We start from the raw sequence: 21,540 nt of genomic DNA on the forward strand, positions 1-21,540 counted from the left end.
CTCTGCCCCATACATATCACTCTTCTTTCATCAACATGATGAACCGAGCCCTGAAAAACAGAGCACTAACATCCAACCGCCTCTGTCCAGCGTCTTTGAACGCTGGAGACTGAACAGTTACATTCCACAGCCCATGTGACTCTTTTCACATGCAAAACCAAACCACATAGGTCAAACGTTCAAACTTCTAACGTTAAAGAAACTTGCATGAGTAACTTGCTTTATTTGGGTATAACTTGCCATTATCTTCATATAGTGCATCCACCATCTGTTGGACTGTATAATGGGAGTAAATTGCCATCATCTTGTCCGAATGATACTGCCTGTTCAATAAATTAGCAGCACTGGTAATTCTTGGTCTCTCACTAATATGGCTCAGACACGCACTGTATTTTCTCCTTTGTTGTTTGGGTTCCTGATTGGAAGCTCATTGTGTTTGTATTAAATGGCCTGTCCCATTTATGTGCTGACCACCTCTGTAGACTGAGACCTGTCGCATTTAATGTCAGCACAATGCCAGACAGTAGCTGGATACCAACAATTTGTAGCAGACCACATCATTGAGACAATCACCTTTGTTTTAAATTAAAGTTTATTCAATTTAACTTTTTTGTTTTGAATTAATTTCTAATGATGGTATATTATGAATGTCATTTATTAAACAATATTAAACCATGAGGCGTTGCTGTTAATTAGCAGCTATTTCCAATGATGTCATTCCTGCAGGCAGCACAAAATAAAAACTTTTACAGAGAAATTAGGTCACTGCAGTTGATCAGTGGATGTGAGTCATTGAATAGGATTCTTGCACCCGCTCTTAAATGGTAGCGGAGAAGATGAGAAAGCAACAACCCAAAAAGTGACGTATTTGTTTTAATGACCCGTTTCTCTCTGTGTCCTACAGTATTTGTTGACGTAACCTTTCTTTCCTTGTTGGGACCAGTCTTGTCCAGATGTTTGGCCGAGCTGAGGTCAATAACCAAACCCTGTTGACTGAGTGAAGAGGACTCAGGAGTGCAGTTAAGTGAAAAAAAAAAAAAAGAGAAAAGAAAGCGAGGGAAAGTGGGACAAGGAGGCACACGCATGTACATGTGAGTTTGAAACTGTTCACATATGTTCGCATCATTATCCTTCGGCTGCAGCTCACTCTCTAGGAATGCAGGACACCAAACAAATGTCAACCTCCAAGCCCCCAGTGACACATAAACACACACACACACACACACACACACACACACACACACACACACACAGAGGCTCTACACTTTAATCACACAGCCCCACTTCTTGAAAGACCCTCCACTACTCCCATGCTTTAGCTGGACCTCAGTAATCAGACTTTTTGAGTTTACTGATGCTGGAATAGAAGAAAGCCTCTCCTAGATATTCAACTGACACAGAAGAGCTGCTGGCAAATCAGCTAAAGGATGATGCTAATGAAAAGCACATGACTGGGTATGAGTGCAGTCATCTAAAACAATAGCGGGTGGGTGGGAGACTGAAAAGACATGTAATTACAGTTGGGCTTTCCCTAACAGAGATTCAGTGTTGCCAGCATTTCTGAAAGACTTTTGATATAGAAACAGATGCTTGTGCATACACACACATATGTAAACATGACTATGCACCCTTTTCTATTTGAGGAAAAACAATATTATGGTATACTGCAACAGAGCAAAGATGATGACAAACTGTGACACAGTTCAGACACATTAAAGCCCTGAGCCGAGCAAAGGAGGAGAAAGAACCACTGTGACCTTCCAAGGGAAAAAAGCCAGGGCACAAACCCAACTGGCAGGCTTGTCCACCAAAGGAGAGAGAGGGAGCGAGAGGGAGAGAGAAGGAGGGGAGGGACAGAGAGAAACAGAGGAAGAGGGAGAGAGAGGGAGGGGAAGAAAAAGAGTGAGAGTAGCAGAGAGAAGAAAAGACACGAAACTTGTGACTTGACAAAAGAGGGCAGGTACCAGAGGCAGGTAAGAAACTGTATTTGTTGTTTCCAAGGGGGTCTGTTTCAGATGGATCCTAATCAATAAGATAATAATCCAGTCAGGAGTGTGTTTGTGTGTGAAACAGAGCCAGAACAACCACTGTGTATGTTTGAGGACTAAGAGGGGAATCCTGGCACAGGCGCTGCTGAGCCATGCTGGTGTGTTTCTAGTGAAACGCTGTGCCAGACAAAGTGGTACTCTGTCCTCCAGGGAGCCGCCGCGCACTTCGACTCTACTGCTTTTCTCCACTCCTGCAAACTCACTTTGATTTCAGCTTTTTATGTCGGTGTGTGAGGACAGCTGCTGCTGCAGGAAAGTTAGAATATGAAGAGAGTGAGGAAAGTCACTCTTTTTGAAAACTCATTGCTGCTCACTTTGTGCTGATGGAGGAGAATCTATGATTTTTCATCAGATGGATCCTCAAGTTGTTTCAACATTATTTATTTTTTATCTTAGATTCATTTAACTTGCTCTGGAGTGGAGTCCAGGGTTGGTGTGTTAACCAATGGACAAAATAAAAAGGAATATTCTGGAAATGTGAAGAAAAATAAATCACCTTTTTTTTGTTTTTTTAATCACAGCCGTGGTGAATCTCTGTAATGTGAGAGGGTTGGACTTTTGAAAAAAATTACTATGTGAAGAATGTCAAGATTGTAAAAGGAAATTAATCTTGGTGGAGCTGCAGATGTTCAGGACAAAGAAGCAGTAATGACAGCATCCAGTCAGACAGGAGAACAGACTGAAATGCGAAGTGTAGATTTCATTTCTTTATTCTCAATTTATTTTAAATTAGTGTCATTTTATTTGAATGAGTTTATTAATAAATGAATCAGATGTTTTTGTCGGTGCACCTTCTAACTCCTTCACCGCACATTCAGACCATAGATGTAGATCCAACCTTTGCACGGCCGCTGCAGGAATGCCCCACCCACCAGAGGACATGTTTTGGCAATCTTGTAACACTAATGCAGAGTATCTGCTGCTGAGGGTTTCATAAGGAGGGCAAATACTTTTGTAACTATCACTTTTCCAGGGCATGTATACCAAGCAATTTTAACATTAGGCCCATCTTTAAGTTAAGGTGGACTTAACTACCGATAACTAAAGTAAGTTTTACATACATAGAGATGATTCTTTAATAGTCAGAAGATGCAGTTTTTATGAAGTCACTTTTATTGTCATTTATGTTATTTGGAGATTTTTGTAAATGTGTTGTTTAACCGCAGATATCTGAGTCAGATCACTGGATTCAGATGTGTGTGATGTGGCTCTTCTTACAAAACAGTGGTGATCATTTTCAGTTTAATGGAATGACGGCACCTGTTCTGACAGCGAAAGGAAAGAAATGAATTGGAAAGGGCTCACCATCAAGGACTTCATTGTAACAAAGAGCATTGTTCAACAGCAACGAGTTGAATGAGAATTATGGCTTCTTTTTAAATCTTCTGATACACATGGACATCTCAAGAGGACTTTCACCTAGTGATCATACTCGTAGTATTAAAATGTATCTATACTGTGCAGAAATAGCTGTTGATCAAAGATATCTTCAATCGTACTGTAACTTAATGACATCTTGGACTTGGTTGTTAAAAAGACACTTTCAATCATGAGAAAGTAAATCTGATTCATTTTTGAGTTATGGCTGATGTTCATGGACATTTTTGGAATATACATTTTAGATTGAAAAACTGATTTGTAGATGGGTTTCAAAATGCATTTCGACCCTGGAAACAGCAGTTGAAAACATTCCCACCAATAGGTCCATTTAGCAGCTGTTCTGGAGCTTTCGATCATATCACAGGAGTTTGCCAATTTGTCTTTTTGATTCTACAAAAGTCCATGACAACTGGACAAACCGCATCTGCTATACAGCTGCGATATAATGAAACTCTCCAGGACTAAACGGACCTTGCATGTGTGACCTGCTGTTTTTAAAAGGAGGATCCAATTAAATATAACCATATTTTGTGGGGTTTAAAGTCAAAATGAAGTAGTCAATAATTGCTAGGGATGAATTAGTTACCGTCATTTGCAATGTGAATGTGGTCAGTTTGTGATGATCTCTGACCCACTGTGTAGTTCTCATGCTTATCAGATCTGCTTATTAGGATCCCAAATAACAAATCAATGAGTCAGCCATCTCTGACTTTGCCTCTGCAGTTGTTTGCCAGACTACTGATCTTGACAACAGCAGCACGAGGGGAAGGAGAGCTGGTTCTGGTGTTGAGCGAGGGGCTGGGAGGCTCTGGGTGGCTGAGAGGGAAAAGGTAGGGGCGGTGCCAGGGAACACCATCAGAGAAAAGTTCAGATTTGTTTTTCCAGGCAGAACAGATTATACCTCTGAGCCTCATTCCTGCCCCGTGATTAATATATTATGTTTATCAATTTGGCCGGAGACTTGCCTAACTGGTGCAAAGTGATTGGAAGCTAATGGTGAATTTGTGCCGAAGCATTTATGCATTTTTACAGCTGTGTGGTGATTATTTTTGTTTATTTACACCAATTTCATTTGCACACATCTGTTGGACACTTTTTGTTTTTCATTCATCAACTAAAATTAAACTCCTTAATCTAAACAGCTAACACCCTTCGACAAAATGTATTTTTACAACATGAATTGTTCTCTAAAAAGATACCATTTAAATACATGTCAGTTTGAACCTAACTATACTACATCTGCTTGCAACAGTTTTGCATTTACAAAGGTTTAAAAGATGCATATTGCTTCCATCAGAGTCTCATTGGGGTTCAGCACTGTTTCCTTTGGACCTCTCCTGGGTCAAAGAGCCTTAACCCACCAGACCTGCAGTTTCTCCCTCCACATCGCTCCCTCTGGACCAGTGCTGACAATAGAGCCTTTATCCAAAAACGTTCCTTTCCTCTCCCTCATAATGACTAATATCCTGTCCCAGTATTTTCCCCTCCTCCTTGTGGGATTTGATCAAATTAAACAACTCACTGCTTTCATTCCTTCTCACTCTCGTCCACTTGTATTACCAAGCCACAAACCCCTATCTTAACATTTATATGAACTGGAATGACATATCAATTCATGTCACTTTGACATTATGACAATGACTGATTGATTCACATACTTTTCTTAGTCAGGACACTGCAAAGTTTGCATGAAAACTTAAACCAGACAACTCTCTAGTGTTCATATTTTACTTATTTTCAGCTCAAGAGGAAACTGAAGTCATACATAGCAACATTTCCACTTTTATAAGAGCAGAATTAGGCTGAAATATTTGTTCAAAAGTCAGGCAGTTTGATCATTTCGGTTAACAATACTACAGTCTCAGTGTTTTCATGGCTTAGATCCAAACCTGCTCTATGTTTGTCTAGATACTAGTTGAAATTGGACTATTTGTGCTGCAAGTAATATCTTTTCAGAATAGGAACAAGCTAAAGTCAAATAAAGAGTTGCTTACTGAAGTATTCAGAGTAATCAGAGATCTGCACTGAGCCTCTAAATTCCTGCAAATCAGGAAGCAGGTTTATACACACTTGAGAGGCAGCACTGTCCCAGAGCTCCCACACAGAGCAAGAAACAAAAGACAGGAGTAATCTGCATGATGTTAAACTTTCTGGGTGTGAAAATGATGGTTGTGTGTTGTGTGGAGGCTTCTATCGCTCTCTTAATCCATGTAACTGTAAATACAGTTGAGTCTACAAATCTGCTACCTCTGTTTCATGCTCTGTCAGGACGATGAAGGCCGGCGTGGGACTCTTCTCTGCATTGGCTCTGTTCCTACTGATGGGGGCAGTGTTCACCCAGAGAACTCGGCCAAAGAAGCCCACCAGGCGCCCAGCCGCCACCAAGAAGCCTTTTGTCCACCAGCCTGCTGTAGCGGCAGAGCCAGAGCCCCAGGAGCCAACAGACTTCCCCCCTCCCATCCTGGGCCCACCTTCCATCTTTCCTGACTGCCCCCGGGAGTGTACATGCTCCCCGAGCTATCCCAATGCTCTCTACTGTGAGAACCGCAACATCCGTGCGATCCCCGTCATCCCATCTAGAACCCACTACTTGTACCTGCAGAACAACTACATCTCAGAAGTGAAGGCAGAGTCGTTCGTCAACGCCACTGAGATCCGCTGGGTTAATTTGGCAAATAACCGCATTCACCGAATAGACAAAAAGGTCATAAAGTTTCCTCAATTAATATTAGTCAATTGAAATTTACATAAAACCATCTAAATATGTGTTCTCTGCATCTATCTCTTGTGCAGGTGTTTGAGAAGATCCCAGCACTGCTATACCTCTATGTGCAACGTAACCACCTGAAAGAGGTCCCTTCCGGTCTCCCAGCAAGTCTAGAACAACTCCGCCTCAGTAGAAATCGTATTTCTAAGATCCCTGCTGGTGCTTTCAACAAAATGGGTAACCTGACGCTGCTCGACCTGTACCACAACCAGGTAAACCTCCGTTTACAAGTACCTTTGTGAGCTTATACTCTGCGGTTTAGGTATGAGCAGGGTCAGCGACCTGTATGCACTTCTGGAGCAAATATGAATGTATGATGACTTTTCTTTCAGTTGAGTGACAATGACCTGGAAAAGAACACATTTAAGGACCTAAAGAGCCTCATGCAGCTCAATCTGGCTCACAACATCCTGAAAAAGATGCCTGCTGGCATACCTAATAGCCTCATACAGCTTTTCCTGGACAGGAACCGTATAGATGGCGTCCCAAAGCAAGTACACAGTGCCCACGTTGTCACATAGCTAATGAACACACATGCATACATGCACTGCATGCATTATCAAACGCTGGTTGGATTACATTCTTACAGTTGTTCTTCTCATCGTTGTTCAGAGACTACTTCAAAGGCTTGAAACACCTGGCATTTGTGAGGCTGAACTACAACCAGCTGAGTGATAAAGGACTTCCTAAGTATGTGTTCAACATTACCACCCTGCTGGACCTGCAACTGTCCCACAACCTGATTACTTCTGTTCCTCTCTTCACCGGTCATCTGGAGCACCTGCACCTAAACCACAACGCCATCGAGAGTAAGTAATCTCAGGAAATGCAACTTCATTCTCTGTTCAGGTAGACATTATATATTTATGTTGTAAATAGTTTGCTGCTAAAGTAACGCTCTGAATCCCGTAAAAAGAACCTTCACATATTCGTGAGAGGTTTGTCAATGTCTATGGGATACAAGGCATGTGATAGCCTCATGGCTGTGTCTCAGGAGGTCGAGCAGCTCATCGGAAAATCGGCAGTTCCATCTGGTAGGTTTAAATATCTGGATTTATAATGCCAGTCTTGCTGCTGTTCATTTTCATAAAAGCTTTTAAGATCAATTATTTGAAGTTTGTTTAAAGATATATATAAGTAATGCTTTTGGACTAATAAAGGATTATCTCATCTTATTGTAAAATGATTCACATTCAAATGTGTTTCTGTTTATCACTAAGAAATAGGTCTGAAGTATTGAGGTTGAAACGTTTTAGAATATAAATAGTTCCAATGGCATCTCGGAGTACAAATAGTAGTAAGCATATGCTGAATAAGTGTTATGATTACGATCCTTGGAAACTCTTCTAGCCTGTAAGGGATCCCTGGCCCCAAAAGGTTTGGGAACCCCTGAACTAGACTGATAAGGGAGTGAGTGTGCTGCCTTAACCGGTGAAACAAAACTAACAGAAGTGTAAGAGTTGTCAATCAAACTCAGTTTGCACAATCCTACAGAGTCCTGAGAAGAAGTCTAATCGGGTAGTGAAAAGCACTGTGGGGGCCGCACCAAACAAAGGCAATATTGTTCTGATTGTGATCTCACTCCAATGACTCTGTTCACTCTACAAGATCTTTCCAACAAGAAACATATCAAACAAACACCATGAAGACTTATCAAGCTCTGATTGACATCAAATTTAAGCCAAACAAATATTTTCACATCTGGAATTGTTTTTAAATGAGTGAGTTGTCTTGAACTGCCCCATAAACCCCAAACCAAGTGTATTAATGTGGCCTAATCAAACCTAACTGTAATTTTAAATGACTTCACTTTACTAATCATTGTGTGTAATGTGAAAGACGTCACTTACCAGGATGAACCCACAGAGAATTATTACAGGACTCTGCAGGTCTAAGAAGCTTTGTGTCTTCTTTTACCCTGTCAAGCAAAAAGAGCTTTTAAAAAAACAATGCACACTGTGTGCCTCACCAAAGACTGAAAGTTAGTTACCATGAAGTTGAACATCTAGCAGACTGAAGACACAGTTATTTTTGTAAGGCGTTAGTGGAGACTAAAACAGGGCTAAAAAGAGAGTATTGAATATTGCACTTACATTTCTCAGGTGGCCAGAAACACGACTCCAAATGAATGCTAATGTCACTCGATGCCTGATGAATTGTAAATAGACAAGTGTTTGCTTATAGGGCCGCTTTTTTGAGCTTTTTCTGTAACCAAGTGGCCAAAACACTAATAATGCAGCGTCAACCTTCTGTATTTGCTTAAACATTTATTTATTTCATATATAGATTGAGCCCTGACCTTACCTGAAGCTGAGTCATTTGATAGTATTTTGAGCAGCTTCATTTGATTATTAGTTGATATCTACTTGTAAACATTTTGTTTTTGGAGAGTAAACAAGCACTCTGTATAGCTTTGTCTGTCGAAATATGAAGAATGTATGATGATCATGAGCTGATACACTGTTGTGAACTGTTTCTACACATTGTTTACAGTCAGAATGACGACAAGTGAAGTAAATGTAGTTGATTAAAAAAATTGTTGTTATTAATAATAATAACGACGACATAGTGACAAAATTCAATTGATCCAGATGATCAAGACTTTTTTGGGAGCTAGTCAAATTATCTTGAAATGGGATAGACACCTGGACCAAAATTTACTTCATTAAAATGTGTCTTAATATCTTGGAATAGCTCATGTTTACCTTCCTATTTGAGCCAGAAAACGGCTTTTCTTCAGCTCCTTTAAGAGTATTTCTGTGTCTACACTACAGCTGAATACGTTTTTGGCTGACTGGGCCACTAAGCCTTGCCTCAGGCGTGCAGAGTCAATAGAAGTTTTAAATCATCCTTCAGAAGTTAATCCAAATGTGAGGCGTTTCCAGCATTGGAGAACTACACATTCATGACTGTGTGTTTTCCCGGCAGGCATCAATGGCACACAGATCTGTCCATACAGCCTGCAGGCCGACCTGAGCGATCTCAGTCTGGTCCCTAAACTAAGGTACGTCACATTATGTCACAACTTGGCACTCAACAATACAAAACCGGTGCAGTGTCACCCTTTGACAGGAAATAAATCAGAACAAGCTAATGATGTCAGGAACAAGTTAGTTTTACAAAGCAGCTGTCATTGGGATGACATGTTTGGCACATATTCTGTTGTGTCAGGTACCTGCGTTTGGACGGAAATCACCTGAGCCCTCCCATCCCTCTGGATGTCATCATGTGCTTCAGACACCTTTACTCCATTGTCATTTAGGAGAACCCTGCCGAAAGGCCTGAGGTTATGCACGCACGCATGCACACGAACAACACACTTACAGTATACACACACAAATACACACAGTGTGCACTGTGTGCAAACTGAGATAAAGGCAAAGCATGCTCAGTGAGAAACAAGGTATATCCAACCGTACATAGGCCTACTGTGGAACTGCGTTATTGAAAGAGGCACAAATAAATGTTAAAAAAACTGACAGATGTTACATTTTAGTCATGTTTTGTTTATAGTAACACAGTGCAAAAATAAAACTAGAATGAGTAAAGCCTGAAAATGCGGGTACATTGACAGACATGCTACACATATGGAGGGTAGTTATGTTCACTAGCAGATGTGACCAGAGTAGAGCTGCCACCAAGGACAACAAACAGACCTGCAGTGGATGTCAGAAGAACCAGTTTAAAACATAACTACCATGTAGTTGAGACTGTCCCAAATGTGCCTGTGATTTTCAAGGTACTCCATGTAAAAATGTCATTTTATTCTTTTTATTCTTAGTCCTCTGTATATTATTCTTCTGTAAAAAGAAGCTTTGTACAAATAATGGAAAATAAAACTCTTTTCTTTGATCATTTGATTGCATTTGATTATTTGAGATTGTCTCACCCTCTCCTTATGCTCCTCTGAGGCATCAATGGACACCAACACAAATTATGTTACAGTCATTTTTCGGTAAATTAGGTTTGCAAAATGGAGGAATGCCCTGCGATAGTCTGGCGACCTGTCCAGGTTGTACCCTGCCTTCATCCAATGTGATTGAGCTTCTAGTAAACCCAATCTTTTGAATTCTTTGTTTCAACTGATACCAACAAGAAGCCCCTCCTGAGAGGTCGCAAAATAACTTGCAGGATTATTGTACTGCACTGCACTGCGAGGCGTTACTGTTACTTTGTCCACTTCTGAGTTACAGCGTTAGTCTGTTTCTTTCAAGACAGTCACATGTGGTTCCTGTAAAAGAGACTATGACTCAATCTCAGAAATATAAAACATACTTTGTATGAAAGTAGTAAAACTGTATCATATAAAAAGAAGTATCTTCGATGATATATTCAGCAGCTGTTGAAGCAGTGCCACAGAATTGTGAATTGGATCATTAGAATTTGTTCCATGTTCAAAGTGCTTTGTGAGGACCTCTAGTGGTTAGCAAGCACCAAGCATTCCTGACCTGGGAAGTTTTGCCAAATATTTTTACTACCTCCTAGAACGGAATCTGGAACTTTTTCACTTCCCTATTTATATTGCTATTATCTTTATATATGTATGTTTTCCATAAACACAGGTTATTCCTGTTTTCCATTGCACTTCCTTGCTTATGATTCTTTCCGTGCACTTGTCATCAAAAGTTAACCTGGCCTAGTAAGCAGGTGAGCAGGTTCGGTAGGTGTTTCCGAACAGGGTTTGTCTGACAGGAGTGAAGTCACAGCCTGTGAGAGTGCTCCTAGGAGGGAACGAGTAAGGGTATGTGCTGGAGGAGGTTTTAGTTCCAGTATGACGTATAACATTTGAGAGCATACATAGTGATCGGTCAGAGGTCTATGAGAACACAAAAGCAAATGCAAAACATACCCGTCGTTCACACCAAAACAATAATTACATTTGAATTGGCCGTTGGCCAAATGATGCAGTGCGTACTTTTTAACACGTCTGAATAAATTAGTGATGCGGAGGAATGATGACACTCTAAGAATCGAATGAGTGACTCAACAAATGATGACATCACCCTCAGCAAAGTGGTTTCTCTACAATGAACACACTGCACATCAAGGAGGAGGAAATCTTCAATCTTTCCTTTTCCCTTTCTGCCATTCAGGTGTTGATACATCAGTTCCTCTAATTGCGGCATACTTCCTCCTCCTGTAAAACAATTAGTGTGCAAGTACATGTGCAGGTGCATGAGTGTGTATGTGTCTGTGCAAGTGGTGCAGTACCTGGTAAAAAATCTCCCTTAGTCCACTATAAAAGGAGGCAGGATGGAGACACAGAGGCACATCTCTCCCAGGACTCTTCCTCTGAGTATCACACACACAGGTGAGTCTAAACACAAGTGGTGCTGGTTTGGGGTCATGGCGGTGGGCAATGAAACCTGAAATGAGAAGCTTTTCTCTATTTTGTAATTTCTTTTTTTTATAAATTGAGTAGCAAGACAAGACAAAACAATAATTAGGAATACATCACCTACAACTTGTGATGGGCTTTTGGTTTTACTATTTGTTGAAGTTTTATAGACTTAATTGATCAAAGATATGCTGCTATGTGATAAACGTGCCTTGCCTTAACAGAATAGTCAGTAATTTAAGTAACCCCTAGATGATCTGTACCTATATAATTCCCAGTAATTTATCTGGCGATATTTTAACGAACAACATGTTTCTGTCAGCTCTCCCACCAGACAACCACAATGATGAAGATGCTGCTCGGCTGCTCTTTCTGCCTGCTCCTCCTGCTCAGCTGTCTGAGTGAACTTGGGGAGAGCCGAACCCTGAGCTTGGCCAGCTGCTCCGTCAATGTTCACATGCACGAACTGCGGAAATACTACACTGACATACGATCAGAGGCGGTGAGTTTAATGCACACACTTTCTCAGCACAACAGACAGAAATATGAATAATAGAAATCAACAAAGGCAGCAGCCTGATCCAGCATAGCAAGCAGACACAGGCAAACTCTTTACCAAAGAAAAAGATCAAACACGGTTTATCACATCTCTAAGTGGAGATATATTCTCATTTGTTCTTTGTGGTCTCTGCATTCCAGATGGAAAGAGACAGTGCAATCGGAGTGAAACTTCTGGACAAATCATTGATAACGCATGTTCAGGTGAGTCTTTTTCACCATGTAGTGCTGGTGTGATTTCTATCCTAATTTCCTGTTTCAGATTTTTGAATATTTGTATATCCTAACCCTTAGACTGATGAAGTTTTAGAAACAGTATACGAGTATGTAGCTGCTGTAATCTGACCTTCGTGTGTCTCTATCAGGATGGTCAGACGTGCTGTTTCCTGCGTCTTGTGCTACGTTTCTACGTTGAGAGAGTGTTCAGCAACTATGCCTCTTCTCAGCCACAGCATCAACGCTGCTCCAGCGCTCTGGCCAACGCTTTTGTGAGCATCAGAAAAGATATACATAAATGTGTAAGTTCAATAACTCTTTCCAATGGGAAAAAAAGTGCTTTAATTAAAAATAGCAATAAGTTGTATTCATAATTGTGCGTTCTGTGCAGCACTGCCAATGTGAAGAGGACACACAGCATAAGATCGACTCCCTGCATGCTGAGTTTAACAAGGTAGGCTACTGAATAACATCTCACTGGGCATAGACATTCACACAGCTATCTGCAGAGGGTGCAATTTATTCACTTTTTCAAATGACGTCTTGGTTGGTTTTCAGTATGGTCTGCGGTTATCTTAGATATATTATGTATCACTTGCTAATAGATGTGGCAAAGATAAAGAAACCAAACAAATCAATATGAATATTTAGTTCTGTATGGTACTAAACATGTAACACAGTGCACTCTTGAAGCTCAACGGGGTAACAAATACTTTGGCAGGTTTCTTTTCAAAACAGTTCTATAAAATCTATTAAAAACAAAAAAGAAAACAGTTTTCAAACAGAAAATAGTTTCATATATATATATATAATAGTGTTGTTACAGTTCTGCTCATCATTAAATCCACTGTTCTCTCTGTCGTTTCTCCTTTTCTTTCCATTGAGCAGCTAGACATAAACCAGGCTGCACAGAAGGCCGTGGGAGAACTGGACACTGTGCTGGGGTGGCTGGAGGGACTCAGCGCATGATCAGACAGAAACTCAGCAAAATCCCAAAGTGCCTGCTGTTGATGAGTCCTCAAGCTCGTCAAAGATGTTAACTCCTGACCTGACATTACTTGTACGCAGAGTGAGGGATTGTTCATTTCCCTTCTCTGCCATTGTAGCCTACATTCCTCATTTTTTGTACTTGAATTAATTTAATATCATATATTTATCCACCAACTTGTGGGCTGTTTTTTTTTAAAAATATATTTATAGATAACATGACATAAATGTATATGTATTGATATTTATCAGCAATAGAAATGTGTTATGCTATTGTATGTGTGTTTCTACTGTAATGTAAGGTCATTAAGCAGACTAAAGATATCGTTTTATTGCTATATTTATTTTTATTTTAAGAGCGGTTTAATTTAAACTTTAATAAAAAAGAAAATACTCCCACCTATTGACTTTGAGTGTTTCATTTCAACACAAAGATGTGTTGTTCTGTGCAAAGCACTTTGTGTTACAAATAAAGTCTGATTGATTGATTGACACGTGAACGGATGCTTTGAGAAGGCTCTCTCTGCAGTCTCACAAACTACACGACACGCCCACTCTACTGCGTGACACGACCAATTTACGATTCACGTACTTATTTGAGCCCTAACCATGTTGTTTTTCCTGAACCTTACCAAGCAGTTTTTGTGCTTGTCTTAGTGAACTGTGACTGTTTCAACGGGCGTGTCACGTGGTACATGTGTCCCGCACAGGCGGCAACCTCCGCTTCTGAAGAGTGAAGCCGATGGCTAAGTGTCTTAAACGTGCATTCTTTCAAATGACCAGCAGGGGGAGACTCCGCCGGTGGCAAAAAGAAGTGTGATTGTTTGGAAGTCTGTTGAGAAAATGACTGTACTTCTCATTTGATTCATTACCTCAGTAAACATTGTAAACATGAGTTTGTCTTCTTCAATACAGCATGATTTTGATGAAAAAAATCAAGTCATAGAAGGGTATGATATGAAAATATCATGTGTTTGTAAATATTTTATGCTATTCTTCCGAAATACTATACTATACACCTTTTTTTTTTTTACCTTTTTCGACATACTATACTATGACCTTTTTCTTCGATGTACAGACATGACTTTTAGTAACTTATTTCGACATAATAAACTATGACTTTTTTATGGCATTTTAAAACATATTATACAATGAATATTTTTGACATACTATACTATAACCTTTATAACAATACGATCATTTTAAAATATATTTTGACAACATACTTTACCATTTTTTTCACTTTTTCGACATATTATAATATAACTTTTTCCGACATACTGTAGCTTTTTTACTCTTGACTTTTACATGACATTCTATACTATGACGTCTTTATGACAGTTTTAAGGCATACTATACTTTTGTATGACATTTTGCAGCATACATATCATTTTTACGGCTTTTTTATTACATACAATACATTATTTATTTATTGTCTTACTCATCTACAGCATACTTATGTCATTTTTATGGTATACTGTATTCTGACTTTTTATGACATGCTATATCAATTCAATTGATTTATATAAGTCATAACAGGCTCTGGAGCCAATCCCAGCTGACAATGGGTGAGAGAAGGTTACACCCTGCGAAGGTCGCCAGGCTATCACAGGGCTGAAACATAGACAACCATTCACGCGCACTTATACGGGCCATTTATGGTCCGCAATTAACCCAAGCTGCATGTCTGTGGACAGACAGTGGGAGGAAGCTGGAGAACCCGGAGAAATCCCACACTGTCACAGGCACAACATGCAAACTCAACACAAAGGGCCCTCTTAATTATATACATACGTACATGTGTAAATGTATGATAAATGTATTCAGGTCTGTGCATAGTGTGTAGTCGGTGTATAGTTTGAGTAATCACTCACTCTAAATAAACATTCTCACAGTAGACTGCAGAGGGTGCTAAGGAGAAAAAACCCCAGAGCATTTCATTTCACTTTGATAATGATAATCTCATTGGTTTTAAGCATTTATTCTCATTTGATGTCCTATTCACCAACATTTTTGTTGGTAGTATCTTATTTTATCATCAATAAATTCTATTACAAAAGACCGGCACAAATATAGTCACCACATCTATTGGGATTTGTTTTGGTGTCCAAAGCGTCCTCCGAGTTATTATTCTCCTCAGAGATCACATGAATATATATATTTTTTTATGTGTTTTCCAAGGAAATTGTTTTCTGGAAATCATTAATAATCAAGCTATAGCTTTTCATTCAATTACATGTTGCTATTTTCTATATATTATTTTGTAATCTAATACATTTACTCACATTCTAAAATGACTTTAAAGCTGGCTCGAATACTAAAGTACTGTATATATCATAAACACACATGATCAGACAGAAATTCAGCAACGACACAGTGCCTGCAGTTCATTCACTTCACTTCAATTTATTTTTTATAGCCCAAAATCACATATTTGCCTCAGAGGGCTTTACAATCTGTACACATGCGACATCCTCTGTCCCGGGACCCTCACAGTGCATGACTCCCACATTAATAATAACCAATGCCACTGTGCAATTCTTATTTTCTTTCTATGCAATATGTATTGGTATATTTATATTTATGATTTGATACGATTCATTTATTAACACAAATTCAATGTTTATATATTTCTATGTATTAGACATAAGTACTGAACTTCCACTGTTTAACAGCAATACAAATATTTCCCTTCTTTGTGTCATACAACCTTTATGTCGGCACTGTTAGTTAGTTAGTAAGTTAAATAGCTAGAACAAAATACATACAGTGTGTATAGTGGCACAACTAGACACAAAGTCATTACACACACAGAGATACACACATAAAATGGTCTTCAGTTTGTTTTACAGTTTATTCCAGTAGTGAGGTAGTGCTGGAAAACAGTCCTCTGTCTCCTGTCCACAGGTGGTATGAGGGGCTTTCAACTCACTTAGGCTGTTAAGCATCTTGGCAATCCTTGCGGGACACCTTCTACAACCACCTGGGGACTTGATTTGAAACCATCATCAGCAACAGTCTGAACACTACCAGACATCATATATTATAATCAACAGTAGCAAAAGCCTTGGACAGATCTACAAAGTGGGCTTTAGACATGATGAATGCTTTGCATTATTACCCTCTAGTGGTTTTCAGTAAAGACACAGTGTTCTATCCAATACAGGTGAGCAGATGTAAAACAGCCAACATCAGCAGCAGCAGCAGCTGGATGATGATCGATCACAAGGGTAATATCTCCTCTTTGCACTTCTGTGTACACTTTGCACAGCCACCAGGTCCCATCTTGTTCCACATCTGAACATCAGTAGATCGATACCCCAATGAAAGTGAACAGAAATCAATGAAACTGTGAATCATCATTCAAATTGCATTGAGAAACAGTGTTATTTGTTACTTTCACTAATTCAGCACTCAGATGTTTGAACACCAAGGGAAAATATGAGCCGTCACCATGAGCAGTGCTTACATAAGTGCGGTTAACACCCTAACAGGTACAGATACGAATGGCCATATGCACGCATGTGCTTACGCACTTCCACCCAAATGCGCATAAATACAGTATGGAGGATTAGGTGTCATAAGTTTGGAAGCATCGCGCTGGAATGAATCAATCACTGATTGAAATGGAAAGATTATGCTGATTTAATCTTACATTTCTGATAACATCCAGGTCAAACTGAACTTTTCAAGCAGCTTTTCAAGCAGAACTTTGTGTGCTGCGGGAATTTCTAAGTTTCATCTCCGCTCAAAGAAATGCTTGATCAGCAAAAGGTCAGGGCTACTTTAGTTTCAGGTTACAGCAATACATTTATCTAATGTTGCTCGCTCAGCTCAGTGGAAGTGATAAGGTTTCTGAGAACGTCTATGGTTGTGTTTTTAGTAGATATTTAAGTTTGCAATTGTGGGCTTTATTTTAAGGGTGAAGTGGGTGATTTGCCAACCAGAGGGCAGGAAGTCTAAATGACTAAAGAATTCATGTGAACTCCAGAGCGGTCTCTGTAGGTCAGTCACAGGAAACAGACGAAACTCCGTGTTTCCTCTTCCATTCTGTTAGGATGGCCATCTGCCCACCACATATTAGCAGTTATACCACACCCATCAATTAATGTGAATTTGTGACCGGATGGACAGGATGCTGTCACCCTGGTCAAGTCATATACATTTCTCTTGGTTTCCTCTTTTTGTTGTAGCCTTATTGAGACAACTCTAAAACACTAGCACATGCACACACGTACTATTATGTATGTTTGCATAACAATACCTGCTTGACATAAACAATAACAGACATAGACCTCTGAAGAATTAAATGCTACACACACACACATAAGCACACATACGCAGTCAAACACACGACCGGTGTGAAAGTGAAAGAGAAATGTGGTGAATCTATTTGTAAAGACAGATAGATTTCCTCTAAAGGCGCAAGTACACTATGCAGGCACAAATGAAGAAAATGTGACGCATAAGGTGGTGAAAATGTAAAAACACAACTACAGTTACATCGTGGAGCTCGTCGAGTCTGCAAAGTGCAAGGAATTGCAGTCAAGGTGCTCATGCAAACGGCTAATAGCATCACATCTTTGTCAATATATTACTTCAGTTGGATTGCATCATGTGTTCCACTGTGATTCATGTTCCAACAGGGGACTGAATCAACTGGATATGATATCAGCATTCAGGTTTCAAGTAATGTGCTGCAGTATTGCTGACAGCGGATTCTGAGGACTGGATAGTGACGAAATCAGAAACTAAGTTGAGAGGTGGACAAGACAAGAGAGAACAAAGAGACACCCTCACCACATCACCTGATCATCTCCAGAGCAGACAACGTTCTGCCGGCTCTTACTCAGTGATCGACAAAGTGATGCAACGTAAAATAAGATTTGACTGATTCAGATTCTGCCTCATTTCGAGGAGACACTGCATACGGGACACAGAGGCGACTGAAGGAAGCGGTTTGATCAGAACAAGCAGTGCAAGAAATGTTGCTGACTTCTTACATCTGGTGTGAGTGCACAGTGAACATTAACTTGCTGATATGAAGCCATCAATGGATCAACACGTTTTCTAGTCCACAGGATTAAGACTTTTATCAAATTAGTTTCAGTAATATTGCCACATCAGAAAACAAGACACAGAAATCGAAAAGTTGGACACCAACTTGATTCTCATAGACTCTCTGAACCACATACTTTGAAAGCAGTAGTGCCATACAGTAAGACCCACGCATTTATTTGTCAGTTTACTCGTTTTCCATCTTGGCGGTAATGATAAAACAAGAAATAATTGCAGAGCTGGAGAGACTTTGCTAAAATAATGTGGTTTGCTACCACCTTTTGTGAAACTAGGAAACAACTCGTTACCGATAAATATGTCATGATGGACAAGACTGGTAATACTTCACACATTGCTACGCAAATCATCATAATAGTCATACTTTCATGACATGCAAGTTCTGTGAACAGCTGTCTAAAAACCTGTGGGATTGTGGGAGACATATCAGCAGTTTCTCTGGTCACATCTGTATGTCAGGTTTAATTATGAGTTGTGTGCAGGGAAGAAGCGATCTGACTAAGAGCTAAAAATGTGTTACTTAAATTTTTTTTTTAAAAAGAACTAAATGACTTAATAGCCGACTCAAAATCGCTCTCACATGCACATAAACAATGCTGCAACTGAAATCCCAGAAGACTGGGCAGAAGCATTTCAAATGCAACTGCAACCACAAAAAGTCGTGAAATCACACGGCTAAATACAGAGATGCATGCTCACACACGCAGTCAGTGCCACAGTCAGAGGGGTTTCCCATAAACTGCTTACTGCTGACTCATTATCTTAACGTATATACAAATTGTGTACATTTATTTAAATATACAAGATCTACTGCTTGAAAGAATCAAGAACAAGAAGACATTGCATGTTGATGTGATGACAATCCAACTAATTATTTCAATAAAATGTTCTCATTCTTATATTTTGAGAAATTTACAGAATAACATCTTTGTATTAATCCAGGAGTATTAAAGCCACATTTTCTGGTGTCATTTGTTTGTGCAAGTTCAATAACCTAATTTTCTGCATATTATTGCACTTTGCTTGTCCGGTGTTACTTGGATTACGCAATTTACAGAATTCTTTGAAAACTAATTGGACAACTTCTTCCTGTTTTTTTTCCTTCTCTCAGTCAAAAACCGTCGCCATCTCCCTGTTTGTAACTTGTATGCCATTTTGTAGCATGTCACAGTTGTCTTAGCCTGTTTATGCTGTTTGTATTTACTACTGTATGGTAAATGCATTTATATAGCACCAGACAAAGTGCTATACAATTAGCCTCTCATTCACCCATTCACATTGGTACACCAATGGTGGCAGAGGTATCGAGGTTGTAATGCTGTCCACTTGGCCAGTTAGTCTTAATGAGACGTTACCTTGTTAAATAAAGGAAATATTTGAAACTGTACTGGATGTAAAGTAAGTTTGATTCATCTGACTTTTTTTTTTTTGTTGCATTTCATATATTTAGGCTGCTTTTTCCTTCTTAAAAAACTAAATTAAAACACCATTTCTGGTGGACTATTTGTTATGCATTCACTTAACTGTCAGATCTTTTCAAATTCAGAGTTGACAAAAGACTATTTCATTGTGACTTTAACATCTAATCACAAAAGAGAAAAGATAGTGAAGAAGTGCATTGCACTTCAGCGTCGTCCAGCTGAGAGCAGCACGTATAGGGATCATTTTCTTTTTGATTAAAAACACAATGGACAAGAAACTTTTCGTGCATTTTCGTGCATTTTCACTGCTCTCATGAGGCGGTTACAACCGATAACACTGTCCCAACCGATGGACCGCCGTCGTAGAAGCTTAGCACCCACCCTTTGGTTCCCCCTCAGGTAAACACTGTTAGCTCTGCTAGCACTGTTGCCATGGTTTGCGCTGTTAGCACTATTAGCTGTAAGGCCCTGGCTTGGCCGTCACCATGTTGAGAGCCTTTGAGAGGCAGTAGAAAGGCTCCCAATCTTGTTAATAGCAACTCTAAGGACACTACATCCCGCCCAGGGACATTTCCCCAAGCTATGATTGGACAGTTGATTGTTTTTATTTCGGCATTGATAATGTGTTTTTTTTTTAATTTGTTTTAATTAGGTATTTAAAATTGTCCATACTAAACGGATCAATCAAACCTTTAATTATAATATGTGCCTGTTTTTCCATATCAGTCTATGTCAAAAGCTTCATACGGTAAACAAATTTGAACTTGCACCGTGACAAATTTGTCCTGAAGTGTATTTGCACAGATTGTGAAGTCCTCATCATGCAGAGGCAAACACCAGAATTGATTTTCCCGGCAAATACCAATGTTGCCCAACATAAATGGGCTCACACAAATTGTAAACTGCACAGGCAAAGAGACAAATGTCACGGATAAATGGGCATTCCATACAAGACAAAAAGTACTGAAGGGGGAAAACCCCCACGCTGGCCCGACAGAGTCCCAAAATACTTCTCCTTTTATAAATACATAATGCATATATACACATATACAGTACATATATGAAACCCTCACCAAAGAGAAAACATACCAAGACATCACATTCAGCAAAAGGCAAAGATGTCACATGGCTTCACTATTGTCAGTCTCATTACGCAGGTCTGCATACAGAGGGAATCCACAGCATCATCGAACATAAACCACAACTTAATATCCTTTCCTACTGACAGAACTTATTTCCTGTGTTTTTGTGAATATAATATGATTAACATTTGTTGTAATTTTCAACATTATTTTTTCCACCTACATACCCATTATAATTTTGATTAATATAATGTATATAAATATGGGGGCATTATTGTAAATAGTCAAATGGAAACACAATGTGTTATGTAACATAATTACACACACTACGTGTGTCTGTAATACAATAATATGAAAAACATGAATAATAAAATACAATGTCATATCAAAATTACATACATGCTATGTCAATTATTTCCGATTTCCAGATCTAATAGCACCAGCCAATCACATGGGAGGAGCAGCCCGTAGTGCAAGATTCTGAGAACCCCGAGAACACCCCCCCCCCCCCCCCCCATCATCATTCCAGTCATAGACACTCCTTTAGGTGTCTGTCCCAATTTTGGCTATAAATTGAGGCAAGCGATGACACTGAATATATGCACGTCTCTCTTCTGAGCTCTTTAGGAAGATCATACCGAGACAATTGCACCTCTCAGAAGTCTGC

At 39.5% G+C, this 21,540-nt stretch overlaps 2 protein-coding genes across 2 annotated transcripts; both read left to right on the forward strand.

The window, feature by feature from the left end:
• The first annotated feature begins 1,880 nt into the window (after positions 1 to 1,880).
• On the forward strand, positions 1,881 to 10,047 carry prelp (proline/arginine-rich end leucine-rich repeat protein). The gene is made up of 7 exons (XM_031848262.1): positions 1,881 to 1,973; positions 5,697 to 6,132; positions 6,222 to 6,407; positions 6,528 to 6,685; positions 6,808 to 7,004; positions 9,124 to 9,199; positions 9,367 to 10,047. Exons 2-7 carry the CDS (start codon positions 5,701 to 5,703, stop codon positions 9,455 to 9,457), a joined length of 1,140 nt encoding a protein of 379 aa, XP_031704122.1. The 5' UTR covers positions 1,881 to 1,973; positions 5,697 to 5,700; the 3' UTR covers positions 9,458 to 10,047.
• A 1,713-nt stretch (positions 10,048 to 11,760) lies between these two features.
• il19l (interleukin 19 like) lies at positions 11,761 to 14,031 on the forward strand. The gene is given in 7 exon segments (XM_031848459.1): positions 11,761 to 12,035; positions 12,233 to 12,295; positions 12,457 to 12,609; positions 12,699 to 12,761; positions 13,196 to 13,270; positions 13,272 to 13,376; positions 14,005 to 14,031. Coding segments are annotated over 7 exon segments (645 nt in total). The 5' UTR covers positions 11,761 to 11,876.
• Positions 14,032 to 21,540: the final 7,509 nt, after the last annotated feature.

This window comes from Anarrhichthys ocellatus, unplaced genomic scaffold, assembly GCF_004355925.1.
Source record: "Anarrhichthys ocellatus isolate YVR2014 unplaced genomic scaffold, GSC_Weel_1.0 scaffold1, whole genome shotgun sequence".
In the NCBI taxonomy this organism is placed as follows: domain Eukaryota; kingdom Metazoa; phylum Chordata; class Actinopteri; order Perciformes; family Anarhichadidae; genus Anarrhichthys; species Anarrhichthys ocellatus.

Bases quoted from the DNA above. Each gene is read 5' to 3' on its own strand.
- prelp (XM_031848262.1), top strand. From the start codon at position 5,701: ATGAAGGCCGGCGTGGGACTCTTCTCTGCATTGGCTCTGTTCCTACTG. The intron at 6,408-6,527 runs GTAAACCTCCGT...CTTTTCTTTCAG, and splicing joins TCGACCTGTACCACAACCAG to TTGAGTGACAATGACCTGGA. The intron at 9,200-9,366 runs GTACGTCACATT...CTGTTGTGTCAG, and splicing joins AGTCTGGTCCCTAAACTAAG to GTACCTGCGTTTGGACGGAA.